Source organism: Macrosteles quadrilineatus, unplaced genomic scaffold, assembly GCF_028750875.1.
Source record: "Macrosteles quadrilineatus isolate MER2022 unplaced genomic scaffold, UCM_ALF_1.0 Scaffold_4__1_contigs__length_99947679, whole genome shotgun sequence".
Classification (NCBI taxonomy): Eukaryota; Metazoa; Arthropoda; class Insecta; order Hemiptera; family Cicadellidae; genus Macrosteles; species Macrosteles quadrilineatus.
The window spans coordinates 80,710,925-80,727,331 of NW_026542597.1; the positions used below are offsets into that span (position 1 = coordinate 80,710,925).

The window sequence follows — 16,407 nt, forward strand, 5'->3', positions numbered from 1 at the left end:
GTATTTGGCATACGGCTTGGTCTCCAATTGGGCATGGCCTACTTGCAAAGGAAGGACGGTGGGAATTCTTTTCTTGGTTAGGATCACGATCTCTGTTTTTTCAACCGCCAACGATAAGCCGTGGTCCCGCATCCACTCGTTGACACGGAGCATCACTATACCAAGTTTAAGCTCTGCTTCTTCAACGGTTCTGCCTGCAACCAGAGCAGCGACGTCGTCGGCGTAGCCAACGAGGCGGGTCTCGTCTGGCATTTCGAGTCTAAGCAGACTGTCGTAAGACACGTTCCAGAGATCAGGTCCAAGGATCGATCCCTGTGCAGCCCCAGAAGTGACAGAGATCCGACGCTGACCTTCGCTGGTGTCAAAGAGCAGGACGCGGTCTGAAAGGTAGGACTCGAATCATTCGCAATATGTAAGGAGGGACGCGGAATGTGTGCTCGAGCGCCTGTAGCATGTCACTCCACCTGGCGGAGTTGAACGCATTCTTCACGTCAAGAGTGACGAGGAGAACTAAGCGGCGCGACCAATGACTGTGGTTCTCCGCACTCCGCACTGCCCCAACTACCTCTTGGATGGCGTCAATGGTCGAGTGACCAGAACGAAAACCATGCTGCTGCGGGGACAAATCACCCGCAGAGACGATAGCCTCGGTCAGTCTGACACGAATTAACTTCTCCATCACTTTGCCAACAGTGTCAAGCATACACAGTGGGCGGTAAGAGGAGGGGGTTCCCGGTGCACTCTTCGCCTTGGGGATCAGGACAAGGCGAGCCACCTTCCACGCCGTCGGGAAAACGCCGTCCGCCAAGCAGGAGTTGAACATATCCAACATAAGCTTTGGATTGTACTCAACGACGAGCTTGAGGATTTCCGTAGGAATGCCATTAGGACCGGGTGCTCTTCGATTCCTGAGGGATCGGACAGCGGAGGTAAGTTCCTCTTCGCGAAAGGGTGGGAACGTGCCAAGATTCCTAAATTCTCTAGTTGGTCGCACTGGGTGCTTTGGAAACAACGAGTCAACGACAGCAGCCATGGCAGTAGGATCCATGACCACAGGTGGTGAACGAGTCCCTAGCTTTTGGGTTACTATCTTGTAACCCGTCCCCCAGGGGTTGTTGTCGACGTCCTGACACAGTTGCTTCCAGCACCTGACCTTACTCCGGTTGATTGCACCACGAAGATCTCGCCTGGCAGCCTTGTGCTCTGCCGATCTGGCATTGGCTTCAGGCCGGTTTCTGGCACGCTGCGCTGCTCGTCGGAGGCTAAGGCATCTTCGCCGGAGTTCCGCAATCTCGGGTGTCCACCAGTAAACTGGCTTCTTCCCACGACGGGCAGAAATCCTGGGCATGGAACAGTCGCACGCCAATGAAATGAGTCGCATTGTCGACGTGGCACGGAATTCGGCACTTCCGATGTCCCCAACAGTTTGATCCCCGATACATCCCCGAAAGGTGTCTCGGCAAAGACGACCGAGGTTCCAACGTCGAGGCGGGTTGGCCGAGTTGGCATATGGACGCCTACGCTCGGGAAGCACCCCGAAGACAATTGCCTGGTGATCACTTGCAGAGTAGTCCTCGGAGACACGCCAGTCAGAAATCCGATTGGCTAGGCCTTCAGATGCCAGTGAGATGTCAGGGATGGTCTCTCCATATCCAGGGCGACGGAAAGTGGAGACATTGCCCACGTTCAGAACATGAAGACCCAGCCTGGCTGCCATCTCTAAAACATATCGTCCCCTTGTGTTTGTTTGGGGTGAACCCCATTTCACCGCCCTAGCGTTGAAATCTCCGCAAACAATCACCCCACCATCGACGTTCAGGATCCCGTCCTCTAGAGAGTCGACCATCTGGCGGTAATCTGCTATGGGCTGGTTAGGTGTAAGGTAGCAGGAGAAGAAAGTTAAACCTCTGCTTCGCACCCACACGAAACCGTTTCCCGCACCGGAATCTAAGATAGGTACCTTCCCGGGGTCAAGGACCCAGATGGCCGCCGTCCCAGAAACATCAGGAAACCACTGAGGAGAGCGTCGGTTCTGATATTGCTCACTCAGCAGCAAAATATCGGCGCCTTGCTCGGTTGCGAATTGGTACAGCAGACCGTCAGCTGTCCTGCTCCTTTGCATGTTAAGCTGAAGGGCACTTATCATTTCTGGGTGGATTGGCGGATCTTGTGCAGTGCTTGCTTATAAGCAGCACAACGGCTTGATCCCGCAGCGTGCTGTATGGCATCGTTCTTCAAGCCGGCCTCTGTGCACAGGACGCAAGATTCAGCGGAACTGCATACATTGGCCCTGTGATTTTGGCCGCCGCACTTGTAGCACATATTGCTTCTGTCGGGACCTTTGCAGCGATTAGCTATGTGGTTAAACCCCAGGCATTTATAACACCTTGGGGCTATGAGCTTCTCGCGGACCCGGCATCTCACCCATCCGACCTTTATGAGCCCTTCAGCTAGGAGTTTTCTCCCATCTCTAGCTCCCAACGTCAATATAGCCATCTTCTGCCCTCGAGAGTTGGCCTTTGAGACAAAGATCTTTATCTCACTGGGTTCCCCGAGAACAGACTTAACTGCAGTGGAGACCTCTTCCTCAGTCGTGAGTTCGTCGAGATCCCTCACTTCCAATGTCGACTTAGGCTCAAGAATTCGCACCGAGGCGTTTGCACCAAGGATGGATTGCAAATCGGCCCCGAATTCTGCCTTCGTCCCGGAGGAATCCCCAAGCTCTACGAGGAGATCACCAGCTCTAGTTTTTCTGAGCGATTTGATAACAGCTCCTTTCTCTTCGGGCTTCACCTTTTGACGTATCTCACCAAGCACGTCAGCGTATGTCTTTCCGCTTGTCGGCTTGATTAGAAGAGCGTCAGGGCGTTGCTTAGAGGCTCTCTTTTTCTTGGGCTTCTTTGTCGTTTCGTCACCAGGCTGGACAACAGACTGCTGAGGAGGGTTCTTCTGCTTGCCCTTCCGTTTCGCAACCGTCACCCACTCTCCTGGTTGGTTTCCGTCGACCTTCTTTTTCTTCTCGGTCACAGGCTCAGCTGGGCTTGAGGCGGCTCGCTTAGAGCTGGCCGCAGTTGAGGACTGAGACGTCTGTTGTCGTGGCGAGGTCTGCGTTGACGAAGAGACTAGGGTCTTTTCACACGACTTCCAAGACTTGCGGAGATGAAGGATGTGGTTAAGATAGGACTCCAGCTTGGTAATCCCAGTCTTAACGTCTTGGTTCACATTCCTCTGTCTGCGTGTCGCTGACTTCATCTGACTGAGAGTGTCAAAACACTTTGTCAGGAGGTCCTCCTCTTCCTGCCTGGCCAGTGCGATAACGGCCTCGTATGGCGAGGTTGTTTTCTCACTTCCCTGCTCTGGCAGAGTTTCCGAGAGCGGCGATGGGTCGGAACTCGGAGTGAAAGGACGGGCGCGAACAGGGGAGCGACTCAAACGTGAGCTCCTCCTGAACGGGTCGAAATCCACTTCAGGTGTCGTTTCTGCCTCTTTTTTTTGGGTTAGGGAACCCGAAGTTTTTTCTTGCACAATTGTAACGTTTTCTTTTTGCTTGTCTGCCATTTTTAAAAAGTTTCCCCCCCTATGCTGTGCCCTCGTGAGAATGTCCCCCTGGTTCACCCCATGCACGGCTGTACTCCATGTCCTGCGCCCCCCGAAACCCAGAACGCTCCAGAAAAGGCAGTGGCCTCGGCAGAGCCCCCCCAAAACCGCAGCAGGGCCCTATCCGGTCGCCATCCGGCACTACTACGGCCAAAGAGATTTTCGCCGGATGATAGGGCAGCCAGGTCATTGCCGGCTAAGCTGACCCGGGCCCCTGTACTATCCGGCAGCCTGGGATGTGCAAGAAAGACCCAGTTTTTAAGCTGTACAAGGCGAGGGCGAGGTAACAAAATGTCGAGTTTTGGTGTTTTTTTATTGGAAATATAAAAAAAAACCTTAAATCATCCCATTTTTAAACGCTCACCCTCGCTTTAATTTTTGACAAAATTTCATGATTAAAGTGTCAAATTACTGGAAATTTTGTCAAGATTTCCAGAATATCAGTTATATTTCCTTTGGGCGGATAGGATTCGCCCCATTTCGCATACTAATTTACATGTATTTCTTATGGAAGGAGTATTTTAATAAGATATCAATTAAATAAGTTATAACTCGTAATCTGTTGAACCAAAATAAACACATTATATACTTTTCTTGTAGAAAATTTAATCTTCTTCAATTTTATAATTTACTATAGTATACAAAAAGTTGATAGTTTTCGAGATATAATCAAAAAACCTAAAATGCGTACCTTTTTCCCCCCTCCACCCCCTGGCTCACCACCTAGGAGTCAGGACTTTTGGTATGTTAACACCCTAAGCCCCCTGAACAAGTTTCTGAAGGAATCGCTTAGTTACCTGCTCACACACTCTACACCTACTTTTGGATCATTCATTGACTGGACTATATGGTATATGTAACAAATCATTGCAATAATTATTATAAATTGACCCACCTTCTCTTTAGGCTGGATGGTGAATGATAAATCTTTAAGCACTGGTGGGAGGGAGGAGTCGTAAGCCATGTTTACTTGGCTGAACTCTATCCTGCCTTCTGTCGGCCAATCAGGGGAAGGCATTTTGTCTGAAACATAAAATTAAAATTAAATAGAAAGAAATATCAAATAATAATATTACACTTGATTCGAGTGTTAATCTAATGGGCCAGTTCAAAGCTGTCATTTCAAGTAAGTGCAAGCGTAATTCGATGCTTGAATCAAGCTTACGTGCTATCTGGGATTGTAATTATTATCTGCCACCTGGGAAACTGCCTGGGCTACAGATAGTAACTGTTGATTGAGAACTGTTCCTAATGCTTAGCTAATTTTCCAATTTATTTGTATTTTTAGGATGGGTTTAATCAATTTTAGTTGTGTATCTTTAAAAAAAATTAAACTATTTAGGGTAGGATAAGTTACCTGGCAGGGAGTCCAACGGAGGCTCTTTTTCCACTCTAGTGTACTCTAAGATCCGCTCCACAGAAGTCATGAAGTTCTCCACGTCCGCAGACTGTTTCATCCCCCATTGCACAACCCCTATGATCCCCACGGTCTGGGTAACGGCTAGGCCTACGTTGCCCCCCAGCCATGCTGACAACACAAACACAATGACATTATATCAATAATAATAATTCTACTAGATAAACAAATAAGCCTTTTTGGTGAATATTTGGCTCAGATGACAAGGCAGTGACGTTGTGGATTCACATACTAATGCTGCCACTTGAAATCAATCAGTAGTACACTCTTGTAACGAAAACCTTCAATAGAAACCCCCTTGATAGCAAGATACTTAATAGCAAAACCTTTGATGTCAAAATTCTTTATAGTGAGACCCTCGATAGCAATAAGACCTTTTTATAACAAAAGAAACTAAAAATTAAACTAATGATAAGCACTTTTCTAACTAGTTTGTATCTAGTATCACAGTTGATACATTAAAAAATATATCAACGTTTAATTAATGCAACCTAAATTTTTTTTATGTTTATTATTTAATTGAAAGGGTTGTTTCTGGCATGGGTTTATACTAAAATCAATTCACAGAAAAGAGGTAGGCTAAAGATTCGCTAAAACAGCCTTAGTGGGCATACACCACCTACTAAACTCACAACCATGTTATGACATAGAGTTATAGTTCTGCAGTATTATACATAAATACCCCCGCCGCAGAAAACCTGCCGTTTAAGCAAATTTCCATTTGGCTGAATTGATTTTCAATTAAATCTATTTTATAAATAGCATAAGGTTTAACGAGTAGCCTACATAGGTTTGCTGCTATAAGGAAACTAATAAAGTGTGTTTTTTAGTAAAATATTAATAGCTTAGTATAAAATAAATAAATTTGCCAAGTTTGATCAAAATATATCCATAAACAATCAAACTAAAACATTTTACACTATTCTCCATAAAAAAAACATGGGAATTTTAAAATTATGATTTTTAAAATTATTTCCCTTACCAATAACCGAACAAAAACACTTTGATATACTAAATTATTTGTTTTTTAAGCTCTTTAAAATGGTATAACCAAGTCAAAAAGGATGTGATCCAATGCGGAGGAGAAATCCGGATGGCGGAGGATTGAGAAGAGTGGAGGTGGCTAATCTACGAGGCAAAAAATCGACTGAGATTTGTGACGCCCCATCAGTAAGTGTTGTGAATAACTGAACCTTTTAAGAAATTAAGGCTTTAATAAACATAAATTCTTACATAGCTGGAAAGGTTAACAAATCTCTAATACAAACAACAAGTAAATAAATACTTCAGCTGATTATTAAGAACAGTAATTCATAACATTCTCCCCCTCAAAATTTAAACAATGTAATCAGCGAGGTAACTTGGTGGTTTTCTTGATCTTTTCGGCCTTTCTAAAGGTTGGTTTTCTTCAGAGTCTTGTTCAGGAATGAAGTTTGGTTGATTATCATCATTTGGATAATCATCATGGTCTTGAATATCAAATGGAGTGACATTCTGTTCTGGATACACATTTGGTTCTGGATTGATGTTCGGCTCTGGAATGACATGTGGTTGTGATTCATCTGTCACCAGTTGAGGATTATCTTTTAGCGTTGGAAGGCATTGGTTTTCTAGTAGACTTACATCTCCCCTTGGAGATAGGTGCTTGAGGGATACAGATTACTTTCTTCCATCATTGTTTTTAACACGTTGGGTGCTGATGACGGGAATTCCGGCCATTGCTTAACATTGAAATAAATGCAATTTTCATGTTCAAACATGTCAACGGCACTTTAAGTGTTAACCAAGGCATAATGAGGGTTAGCATCCATCAGCTCTACTTCCTCAACTAAAGTATCAAATTTTGATGGTCGAACATTTCTTTTTAAGAATATCGGTCCTTGTTTCATGAGCTAAGCTGGTAGTGAGGTGCCATTGAGGGATCGCCGAGGATGAATGAAAAACCTTTCATGTGGCGTACTGTTAGTCGAAGTGCACAAAAGAGATCTTATGGAGTGCAATGCATCATTGAGTACAACTTCCCATTGTTCTACCTTTAGTGACCTGGACTTCAGAGCTAACAAGATTGCTTTCCACAATGTTCCATTGAACTTTTCAACTTGGCCATTTCCTGCTGGATTATATGGAGTCGTTTGACTGGTGGCTATTCCTCTTTCATGAAGGTAGTCTCTGAGTTCTTTTGAAAGAAAAGATGTCCCTCTGTCTGAATGAATGTAGTTTGGCATTCCAAATATTGAAAATAGATTTTCTTAACAGCGAACTACTGTGTTTGAGGACATATCACTGCATGGATATGCAAAAGGGAAGCGTGAATATTCATCGATTATTGTCAATAGATATAGATTATGTGTGCAAGATGGCAAAGGACCCTTAAAATCTACATTAAGTCGCTCAAAGGTTTTGTGGCCTTGATAAGGTGAGCATTTGTAGTTTTATAGAAACGAGGTTTAATCTCTGCACACATTGGTCATTTGTTTGTCATTGTTTTAACATCCTCAACCGAGTAAGGAAGGTTTTTACTTTTTACCCAGTGGTACATCCTAGTGATACCAGGGTGGCAAAGTGACTGGTGAAGTGCAAAAAGCTTGTCATCACAATTTATGTTTGTGACAGCTCCACAAACACATCAAATGCATCTGCGGTGACGTTTTCTTTACCTGGTCTGTACTGTATGTCAAAAGATTGAATAAGGTGACAACTCAAGACGCCATCTAGTGATTTTCTCATTCTTTATTTTACTAGTATGCCGACTGCTGAACACAAACGACAAAGCCTGCTGATCGGTGATTAATAGAAAATGACGCCCAATGAGGAAATGTCTCCACTTCTTTAGAGATTTGACTATGGCTAGGGCTTCCTTCTCAATAGACGAATGACGTTTTTCACAATCCGTCAATGTTTTTTAAAAGAAAGCGACAGGTCTACCCTTTTGACTTCACGTGGCAGCGATAGCGAAGTCTGATGCATCTGTTTCCACAACTAATGGAGAATTATCATCAATCACGGTGAGTATTGATTTTCCTATGTCTAGTTTAATTTCCTGAAAAGCCAAAGCTGGCAAAGATGAGGACAATATAGGAAAATATTTGCAATCAATCAGAGGCCGAATCTTGTTTGAGAACTTAGGAACCCACTTTGAGTAGTGAGAAAATATTCCTAATGCACGTTTTAATTGAGATGCATTAACTGGCAATGGTAAATCTAACAAGGGTTTCAGACGCTCTGGATCTGCTTGCATAGACTGGTAGCGAATTTGATATCCTAAGATTGATATTATGTCTTGAGAAAATTTGCTCTTCTCATTGGTTTGAGTAATATTATATTTCTTAGCTACCTTAAAGAATTTATTCACCCTTTCATCATGTTCTGACTGAGTTTTTCCGGCTACGGTTATGTCATCAATGAAAGCCCACACCCCTTCTAGTTCAGTGGAAATAATCTTATCAATCGTGCGCTGAAAAGCAGACACACCATTTGTTACACCAAATGGAACCCTACAGAACTGATAAAGTTTTCCTGCTGCCTCAAATGCTGTGAAGCATTTGTCATGTTCCGATATTGGTATTTGATGGTAAGCCTCCTTTAAATCTATAGTACTGAATACTTTATTTTCTGCTATTTTACTAGCTATGTTTTCAATATTAGGCAAGGGGTAGGCATCTAATAGGGTAAACTTATTTAATGTTTAACTATAATCTATTACTAATCGCTTTTTATGAGATGAGCTTTTGGTAACAAGCACTTGTGCACACCAGGGAGATGAACTTTCTTCAATTATACCACTTTGAAGGAGTTTTTGCACTTCAGAGTTGATGAACTTTTCATCATCATTTGAATACCTACGAGGCTTAGTTGCAATGGGCTTGCAGTCAGTTGATAGATTATGAAAAAGGCATGGTGGTTCTACAGAAGCACAGGCAACATTACAAATGGACAGAGGTAACTTATCTCCTCCAAAATCTAGGTTCACTGAAGAATGCAGTTTCATTAAATCATGACCAACCAATAAGTCAGTGCACAGATTGTCAATAACAAACAGTTGTACTCTCTCATAGTTATGGTCAGAGAACTCTAAGTTCACAGAAACATAACCTTTGATAGGTGACTTTAGGTTAGAGGAAGCCATAGACACCTGTTTCCGTTCTGAAATTACATGAAAACCATTTTCAATTACCACAGCTCGGTTTATAAAACTATCGGTACTTCCAGTATCAACCAAAACTTCAACAGGAATTTTATTTGCATAACCCCGCACAACTGCTTTTGACAGTCCATTGGAGGCAGCTGCACATGAAAGCGTGGTTACTACCAAAGAAGAGGCATTAAAGGTCTTACCTTGAGCTTTCATCAACCTGCATACCTTCACAAAACGTCCCCTTTTCTTACAACCAGAGCAAATAGCATCTTTGGCAGGACAGTCGTTTCGAGTAAAATGACACCGGCCACCGCAGTAGAAACACTTCTGTTTAAAGTTTTTCGCTACAGCTGCTGAAGTAGGAGACTCTTCAGGATCTATATTTTCATCCAGTTGATCTGGTAGTGTTGACGAAGTGTTGCAATATGTGACTTCAATTTGGTTTGAAGATCTATATGCTTCACAGCTCTTCTGTACAGACTCAAGTGAACGTGAAATGTCCTCAGCTTCTTTTAATGTCAAGGACGGTTTTTCTAGTAGTCTTTGTCGAATATGGGGGTTCATAATTCCACTTATAAAGGCATCTCTAACGGCTTCATCTCGATAAGTATTTCCATCTATGGCACGAAAATTGCAATCCTTACTTAGAAGTTTAAGCTCTTGTAGATACTTGTCTATGTTTTCTTCTTTCTTCTGCTTGCGGTTTGCTAGCATGTGTCGGGCATAAATTTCATTCTTCTTAGGATTATAAATAGTTTGCAAAATTTCAATATACTACAATAATATACTTAATAATATATATACCTATATAACAATTTGAACGAATGATGTTTTTGGTCTCCGGAGACTACAAAATGAAAAAAGTTAATGGGACCCGGGCCTAGGTCTTACCGTGCCACCTACGGTAATAGCTACTTTCCTATAGGGAAATTTGCTAATATAGGGAATTCCCTAAAAATGTTCTAATTCACTTCCTTGATGATACGAGGAAGTGCAATACTATTATTAATACTCGTATTAATGCAATACTACGGTACTGTATATACTATTTATAAAGAGTGACATCCTAGACAAAGCTTTTCAACAAAAATACACATTTGCAAAAAAATATTTTGTTAATGGTAAATGATCAAGAGTAGCCTAATGTTTTAAAAATAAAATTAATTAGTAGTTGATGGTACTGTACCAATTTAAAATGAATTTATTCTAATTATATAAGTTTTAATTTTGACAATTGTGCATATTAATCTAATTAACTTACAAGTGTCAATAACCAGGAAGCTGAACGTCACTGTGGCTATGTACAAAAAGCAGACGAGATCCAACCAGAAACCGAAAGCTCGGGAGACAGCAGTAAACAGGTAGAAAGCAGAAGAGTGAAGATCCTTAGACAAAGATTTTACAGTGCAACATGAACATACATCTATATATTTAATACGCTAGGCATATTTTTGTCATAATTGTTTAGGAGCGGTGGTGCTACCGATCACCATGTCCAAGATGTCGTTAGAAAGGTCTTAGCATGTAGTTTTGCCATCAAACAACAAACTTTGGAATTCCATCAGGGCTCTGCCCCAGTGGCCTTCAAAGTTCCCATGTTATGGTGAGGTAGCCTCTGGATCACTAAATTTAAGCTAAATGGTTTAAGTTACCTGGCTTCGTCAGTTTCGCCAGTTTTTACAGTATTATATTCGTTTTTTGTGTTTTTCGTGTTCGTGTATGTGTTTTAAGTGTATCGACGAATCTAACCAAATTGGTTAGATGACCTATTGACGTTTTTGTTAACCTGAAGATGGACTTATTTTCAAGTCCGAAACTATAGTAGTGTAATACTGAAGAAGGATCACTTGACGAAGCCAGGTAACTTAAACCATTTAGCTTCCCATGTTATTCTTAGGAAAAAATGTTTGTAGATGTTTGTTTACATTAAAACAGATGGATACTTTGAAATTGACACTAATATTTGAAACAGCTGGTTATACTAAAATTGGAGGTTGTAAAGATTGATGTTTCACTGTTTTTTATTTGTACAAAATCAAAACATAGCCAAAAAACGTTCTACATAATGGAGACTATAAGACGTCGACCAGGACGTCCAAGAGGAGGAGGCCAACAAACTTTAACTGGTAGACGCGAACGAAATACAAGTAACACTATTGTCGTTGATAGCCGAATACAGCCATCCTTCCGTGTTGGGTTTATGTGTGCTCTCCAAATCCACCTGAAGATTCCATATTCAATTTAGGACTGTTGGATAATCGCTGCATATGCTGTTGATTTTAAAACAGATGAGAGGAGATATTAGATACGTTGCAAATGCGTTGGGAGCAGAGTGTTTTATGTTAACCTTTTAAAGGTAAACGTTCGGATACATACCTAACATCAGAAAGAGACTGGAACAAGATTGGGAGATGGGCCATTATGAAACGCAGTTTGTCAAAGGACATGGAAAATTTAAAGGCGAATTTGTGGAGAATTCACCTGGTGAAAGAGGAATTATGTAGATGTGGAGAAATAAAAACCACGAGTCACGTATTTATAAATTGTAAGACAAATAGGGATCAGTTGCTGAAGGTCTAATTCCCGGAAGGTCTAAGATGCGGGCGGGCATTGCATCGCCATAGATGAAATTTTAGGAGAGCCTGCAACTGTTTAGGGCCTCTGAGGGTTATGAGTATGAGTACACCACAATAAAACATCATGCAAGGTGAATATGTAACATAAATTTGTATATATCTTTTCAATAAAGTTATGGTGGAACTGATTGTACTATTAAAAAATAGGTTTAAACGTGTACACCTAAGTTATGGGAAATAGAATTATAGCGACAAACATGATTTTAAGATATTTTTAGAGTGAGCAGTCCGAAGCTCTTGATGGTTAATTCTCCCTAACTTGAACTTCGGTACTTTAGTAATCGTCCGTCACACATTAATAACAAATTTTTTTGAATCAATATTAATATATTTAATACATCATTGGCCTGTGAGGACAGGGTTTAGGTTTCACCGTAGTATCTACGGTAATAGCTTATCTAGAGTTATTATTTGCTTGAAATTAATTATTGCGATGAACAACTACAGTACACTAACGATAATAAGACAGTAGAATAAAATAACAAACAGTAGTAGAGCTCAAAAGTAGATTTCTAACCTTTATATCACGGCGGATTCAGATTGGACTGACAAATTTGCTTGAGACGCATAAATAAAACAGGGAGCTAACATTTTCCATTCTCCCTGTGAGCTGCCACCCTGACAGCTGTCTACCTGGCTCGCAGACGTGGCTTACGTCCTCAGGATTAAAACCTTTTCGATCCTTTACTAATTGTTGTGGTTTTCGTCCCCCAGCTTTAGCCATAAACATTCGTGGCTTTCGGGACGCAGCCGAACTAGCCCTTCAACGAGTTGTCCGGCGTAGACTTCTTGACGGCGTAGGTGCATCCGGTGGTAAGTCAGTCAGTCAGGCCGCAGGCGCGCGACGGACATCGTGTGAAAAACTTATATAAAAACTCCCATGGACCAACGCCGCATGACAGTGTGAAAGAGGTCTTAGATTTTTTATTCAAACAGTTTTAGAAAAAGTTAAAAAAAATTTAACAGCCATTTTTCCATTATGGCCCCCAACTTTGATTTATATTATGGAAGACCCTATATTTTATGCTAAGAGTAAATAAGTCTTAAAATTGCTTCCACTTTCTAAAAAGGCCATAAAATACCTAGTTTTCTTATTTTAAAAATTTATGCCATGGGGTCATTATCTTTTATGTTTTTTAATTTCAGGTCTTTTTAGACTGTATATGAAATGACTTTTTTACCCTTAGCATTTTATCTCTAAACTTACTCATTTAAGAGATACATGGCGTCGAATGTAGGCCCCTACACGGCACGTAATTTTTTCTTAGTTTTAACACACTGTAACTCCTAAATGAGTAGCTTTAGAGAAGAAATTCAAAGAATAAAAACTTTTTCAATAGCATATACTTTCTAAATAAATCATCAACTATAGAGTCTTATATTATTAGGGTCTAATGAACCCTAACCAGTCGCAAAATAGTTAGTAATCAGAATTTGATTAAGCATTTTCCTTATAGAATATGTAAAGTCAATTGCACCTTAGGAGGATTACCACCACATATATTTACACTGGGCTAATAGTAGTTTTTGTAATGTCGAACATAATCAAATTTAGGGTTATGTTATGTCAGTGGGATGCCTTTACTTTACACTAATTTTGTCAAACCTTTACAAACAAAATGAGCGTAGTCCTAAACATAGAAATAATAACTGTGTCGAGATGCTAATTTAGCGGTTTTCACTAAGAACTATAAGCTTATCTCAACAAACCTTTATTTTATTTTTCATATTTGACCATAACAAGTTCCAATATTTCAATCAGGGAAGCCTTTTTATTATCATTATTTTTACCACAAAAAAAAATAAACGGGAAACAAATTATGTACTGAGATATCTGAATAAAATTTGATTCTGAGGTTATTTAAACAATACAATAATTTGTTTTACATTGGAGCTTTTTAGGGACTTACACCATGACCCAGCAAGCCACTAGTGATATTTAATACTGTAATTATTTTTTGATATTTGGGTATCGGAATAATTTGCTTATGTAACAATGGTATGAATAAAACTGTTTATCTAATAATCAACTCATGTTTACATGTTATGTTAATGTGTAGTACGTTCCAAAAATGCATAAACATTCATAGGCCCACGTGAGTACTAATAATTACGGTTATGAGGTATATTATAGAACCAAGATACTTGTTCTTTAATTTTACTACTGCTATTCGTCTAGGAAACGAACGAGCACAGCTTGGAAACAACGTTCTCGTGAGGTGTTGAATAGCAACTGTTCCCATTCCATTCGGACTGCCGACTGCCGTTATAGTGATATGATATCTGAAATACTATGTCATCTTGGAGAGAGGTGGAGGTGGGGGTTAAAGGGGAGCCTCTGCTTCCGGTTGAAGGATGTATCAGAGGGTGTATAGTGTATACATTATATGTGAGGGAAACGGACACGGACATCGGTTCCCGCGGAGAATGTCATTTTAAGTCACATGCCACACTGTGTACAAGTAAATTCCGTGAAGAAGTTTTAAACTTTCCATTAGGGTTCCAAGGTCTCGCTCAAAATCACTTAATATTGATATTAAAATTATTCTCTGGTATTTGGATCCGAGGTCCTGCACCAGGACCTCGAAACAAGCGGGGACCTCGGACCCACGGTGGAAAATCACATCGATCGCCTCGGAACCGGCCTTATACGCACGCACGCAAAAATTCACAAACTTTTAGATTTATAATATTAGTAAGATGAAACATTGACTATATACAGGGTGAATAAAAAGTCAAGACCCCCCCATATAATATTTTTCCAAGTAAATATACAGAGGTATCCTTTTGGTGGTCGTGCTATCTTAGCAGGAAGTATCATTTTATGATTTTGAAAATTTTGAGTGTCCGGGGGGAAAAGGGGGATTTGGGGGGCAACTTAAATATTTCAAATGTAAACCCCCTTCAAGTGACACCTCATTTTGAAGTGTTTACAAAAACTTAAAGAATGGTGAAAACTAGAGGTTGCTATCTCTTCTCTATCAAAAATGGTAGCCCGTCAAATGTTGTGGAAAATCAATGGTAAAATTGGTTCGTAATTGTAATATTGGCTACCATTTTGGATAGAGAAGAGATAGCGAACTCTGGTTTTGACCATTCTTTAAGTTTTTGTAAACACTTAAAAACGAAGTGTCACTAAGTGGGGGTTTATATTTAAAATTTTTGAGTGTACCCCCAAAAGGCCCGATTGGGGGGGGGGGCAACTAAATTTTTTTCAATGTAAATCCCCATCAAGTGACACCTCATTTTAAAGTTTTTACAAAAACTTAAAGAATGGTGAAAACCAGAGTTTGCTATCTCTTCTCTATCTAAAATGGTAGCCAATATTACAATTACAAACCAATATTAACCATTGATTTTCCACGACATTTGACGGGCTACCATTTTTGATAGAGAAGAGATAGCGACCTCTAGTTTTCACCATTCCTTAAGTTTTTATAAACACTTCAAAATGAGGTGTCACTTGAAGGGGGTTTACATTTGAAATATTTGAGTTACCCCCCAAATCCCCCCTTTTGGGGGGACATTCATAAATTTTAAAATCATAAAATGAAACTTCCGGCTAAGATTGCACGACCCCCAAAAGGATATCTCTGTATATTGACTAGGAAAAAAATTAGAGGGGGGGTCTTGACTTTTTATTCACCCTGTATGTGGTATAAAGTCAATGGATGAAATTATTTATTGGCTAAGTTAAGCTGAAATAAACAAAACAGAATCCTGAACACCAAGGAAACTAACGATATTATTTTAACACCAACATTAACTTATTTCTGCCGAACTTATTTAACTTATTTCTGCCGATTGCACAATGGTTTTTAATTAGCAATTTAAACTGATGTAATGATTTATTCTGAGCTATAGCAACTGTTATGGCCCAGCAACTATGCCAGTAACAAAAATTAAAGTATCCAATAGTCAATGATATAAATAAGGATTTTTTATATCTCCATCGTACTTGTAATAACGAGCTAGCAAAAAAAGACGTGAGAGTTATTAAAACTATCACTAAGATTATTACAACTCTAAAAGTTGTTGCATTATTGCCTGCCTGTATAGCCTTCATCTCTGGCGACGTAATGCTCGCCCACATCTTAGACCTTTCGGGACTCGAATCTTAGACCTTCCGGCACTCAAGTCTTAGACCTTCCGGGACTCGAATCTTAGACCTTCCGGGACTCGAATCTTAGACCTTCCGGGAATTAGACCTTCAGCAACTCTCATTTTATAATAATTTATTTACAAAATATACATTGTGTGCCCAAGGTCTAATCCCGCAAGGTCTAAAACAGTATCAGTGGATGAGATTTTTGCATTGACTGTACTCTTAGACCTTGCAGGACTTAGACCTTCGACATACTGCCAGATTAGACCCTCAGTAACAAGTACAAACTGCAAAATGTGTGCCGAAGGTCTAATTAGACCTTCCGGGACTTAGACCTTCAGCAACACTCCCCAATATAGGAGAGTACAGGAATAAGTGTTGGATAAGAGAGGTATAGAGGTGAGAACATAAAACATGATGAGTGACAAGGAAACAATTGAGATGTTTATGAAAGTAGCTAGGGAAATAGGAAAAACTATGGATACATACAGCTTTTAAATTAAAAAATAGAAATAAA

At 40.5% G+C, this 16,407-nt stretch overlaps 1 protein-coding gene across 1 annotated transcript in view; it reads right to left on the minus strand.

The window, feature by feature from the left end:
- Positions 1–16,407, minus strand: part of LOC128992490 (probable multidrug resistance-associated protein lethal(2)03659) — a 76,646-nt gene that overhangs the window by 19,244 nt on the left and 40,995 nt on the right. The window contains exons 21-23 of the mRNA XM_054416082.1: positions 10,411–10,534; positions 4,955–5,125; positions 4,493–4,620 (exon numbers count right to left, since the gene is read on the minus strand). Coding sequence (XP_054272057.1) covers positions 4,493–4,620; positions 4,955–5,125; positions 10,411–10,534 — 423 coding nt within the window. The remainder of the gene's footprint in view (positions 1–4,492; positions 4,621–4,954; positions 5,126–10,410; positions 10,535–16,407) is intronic.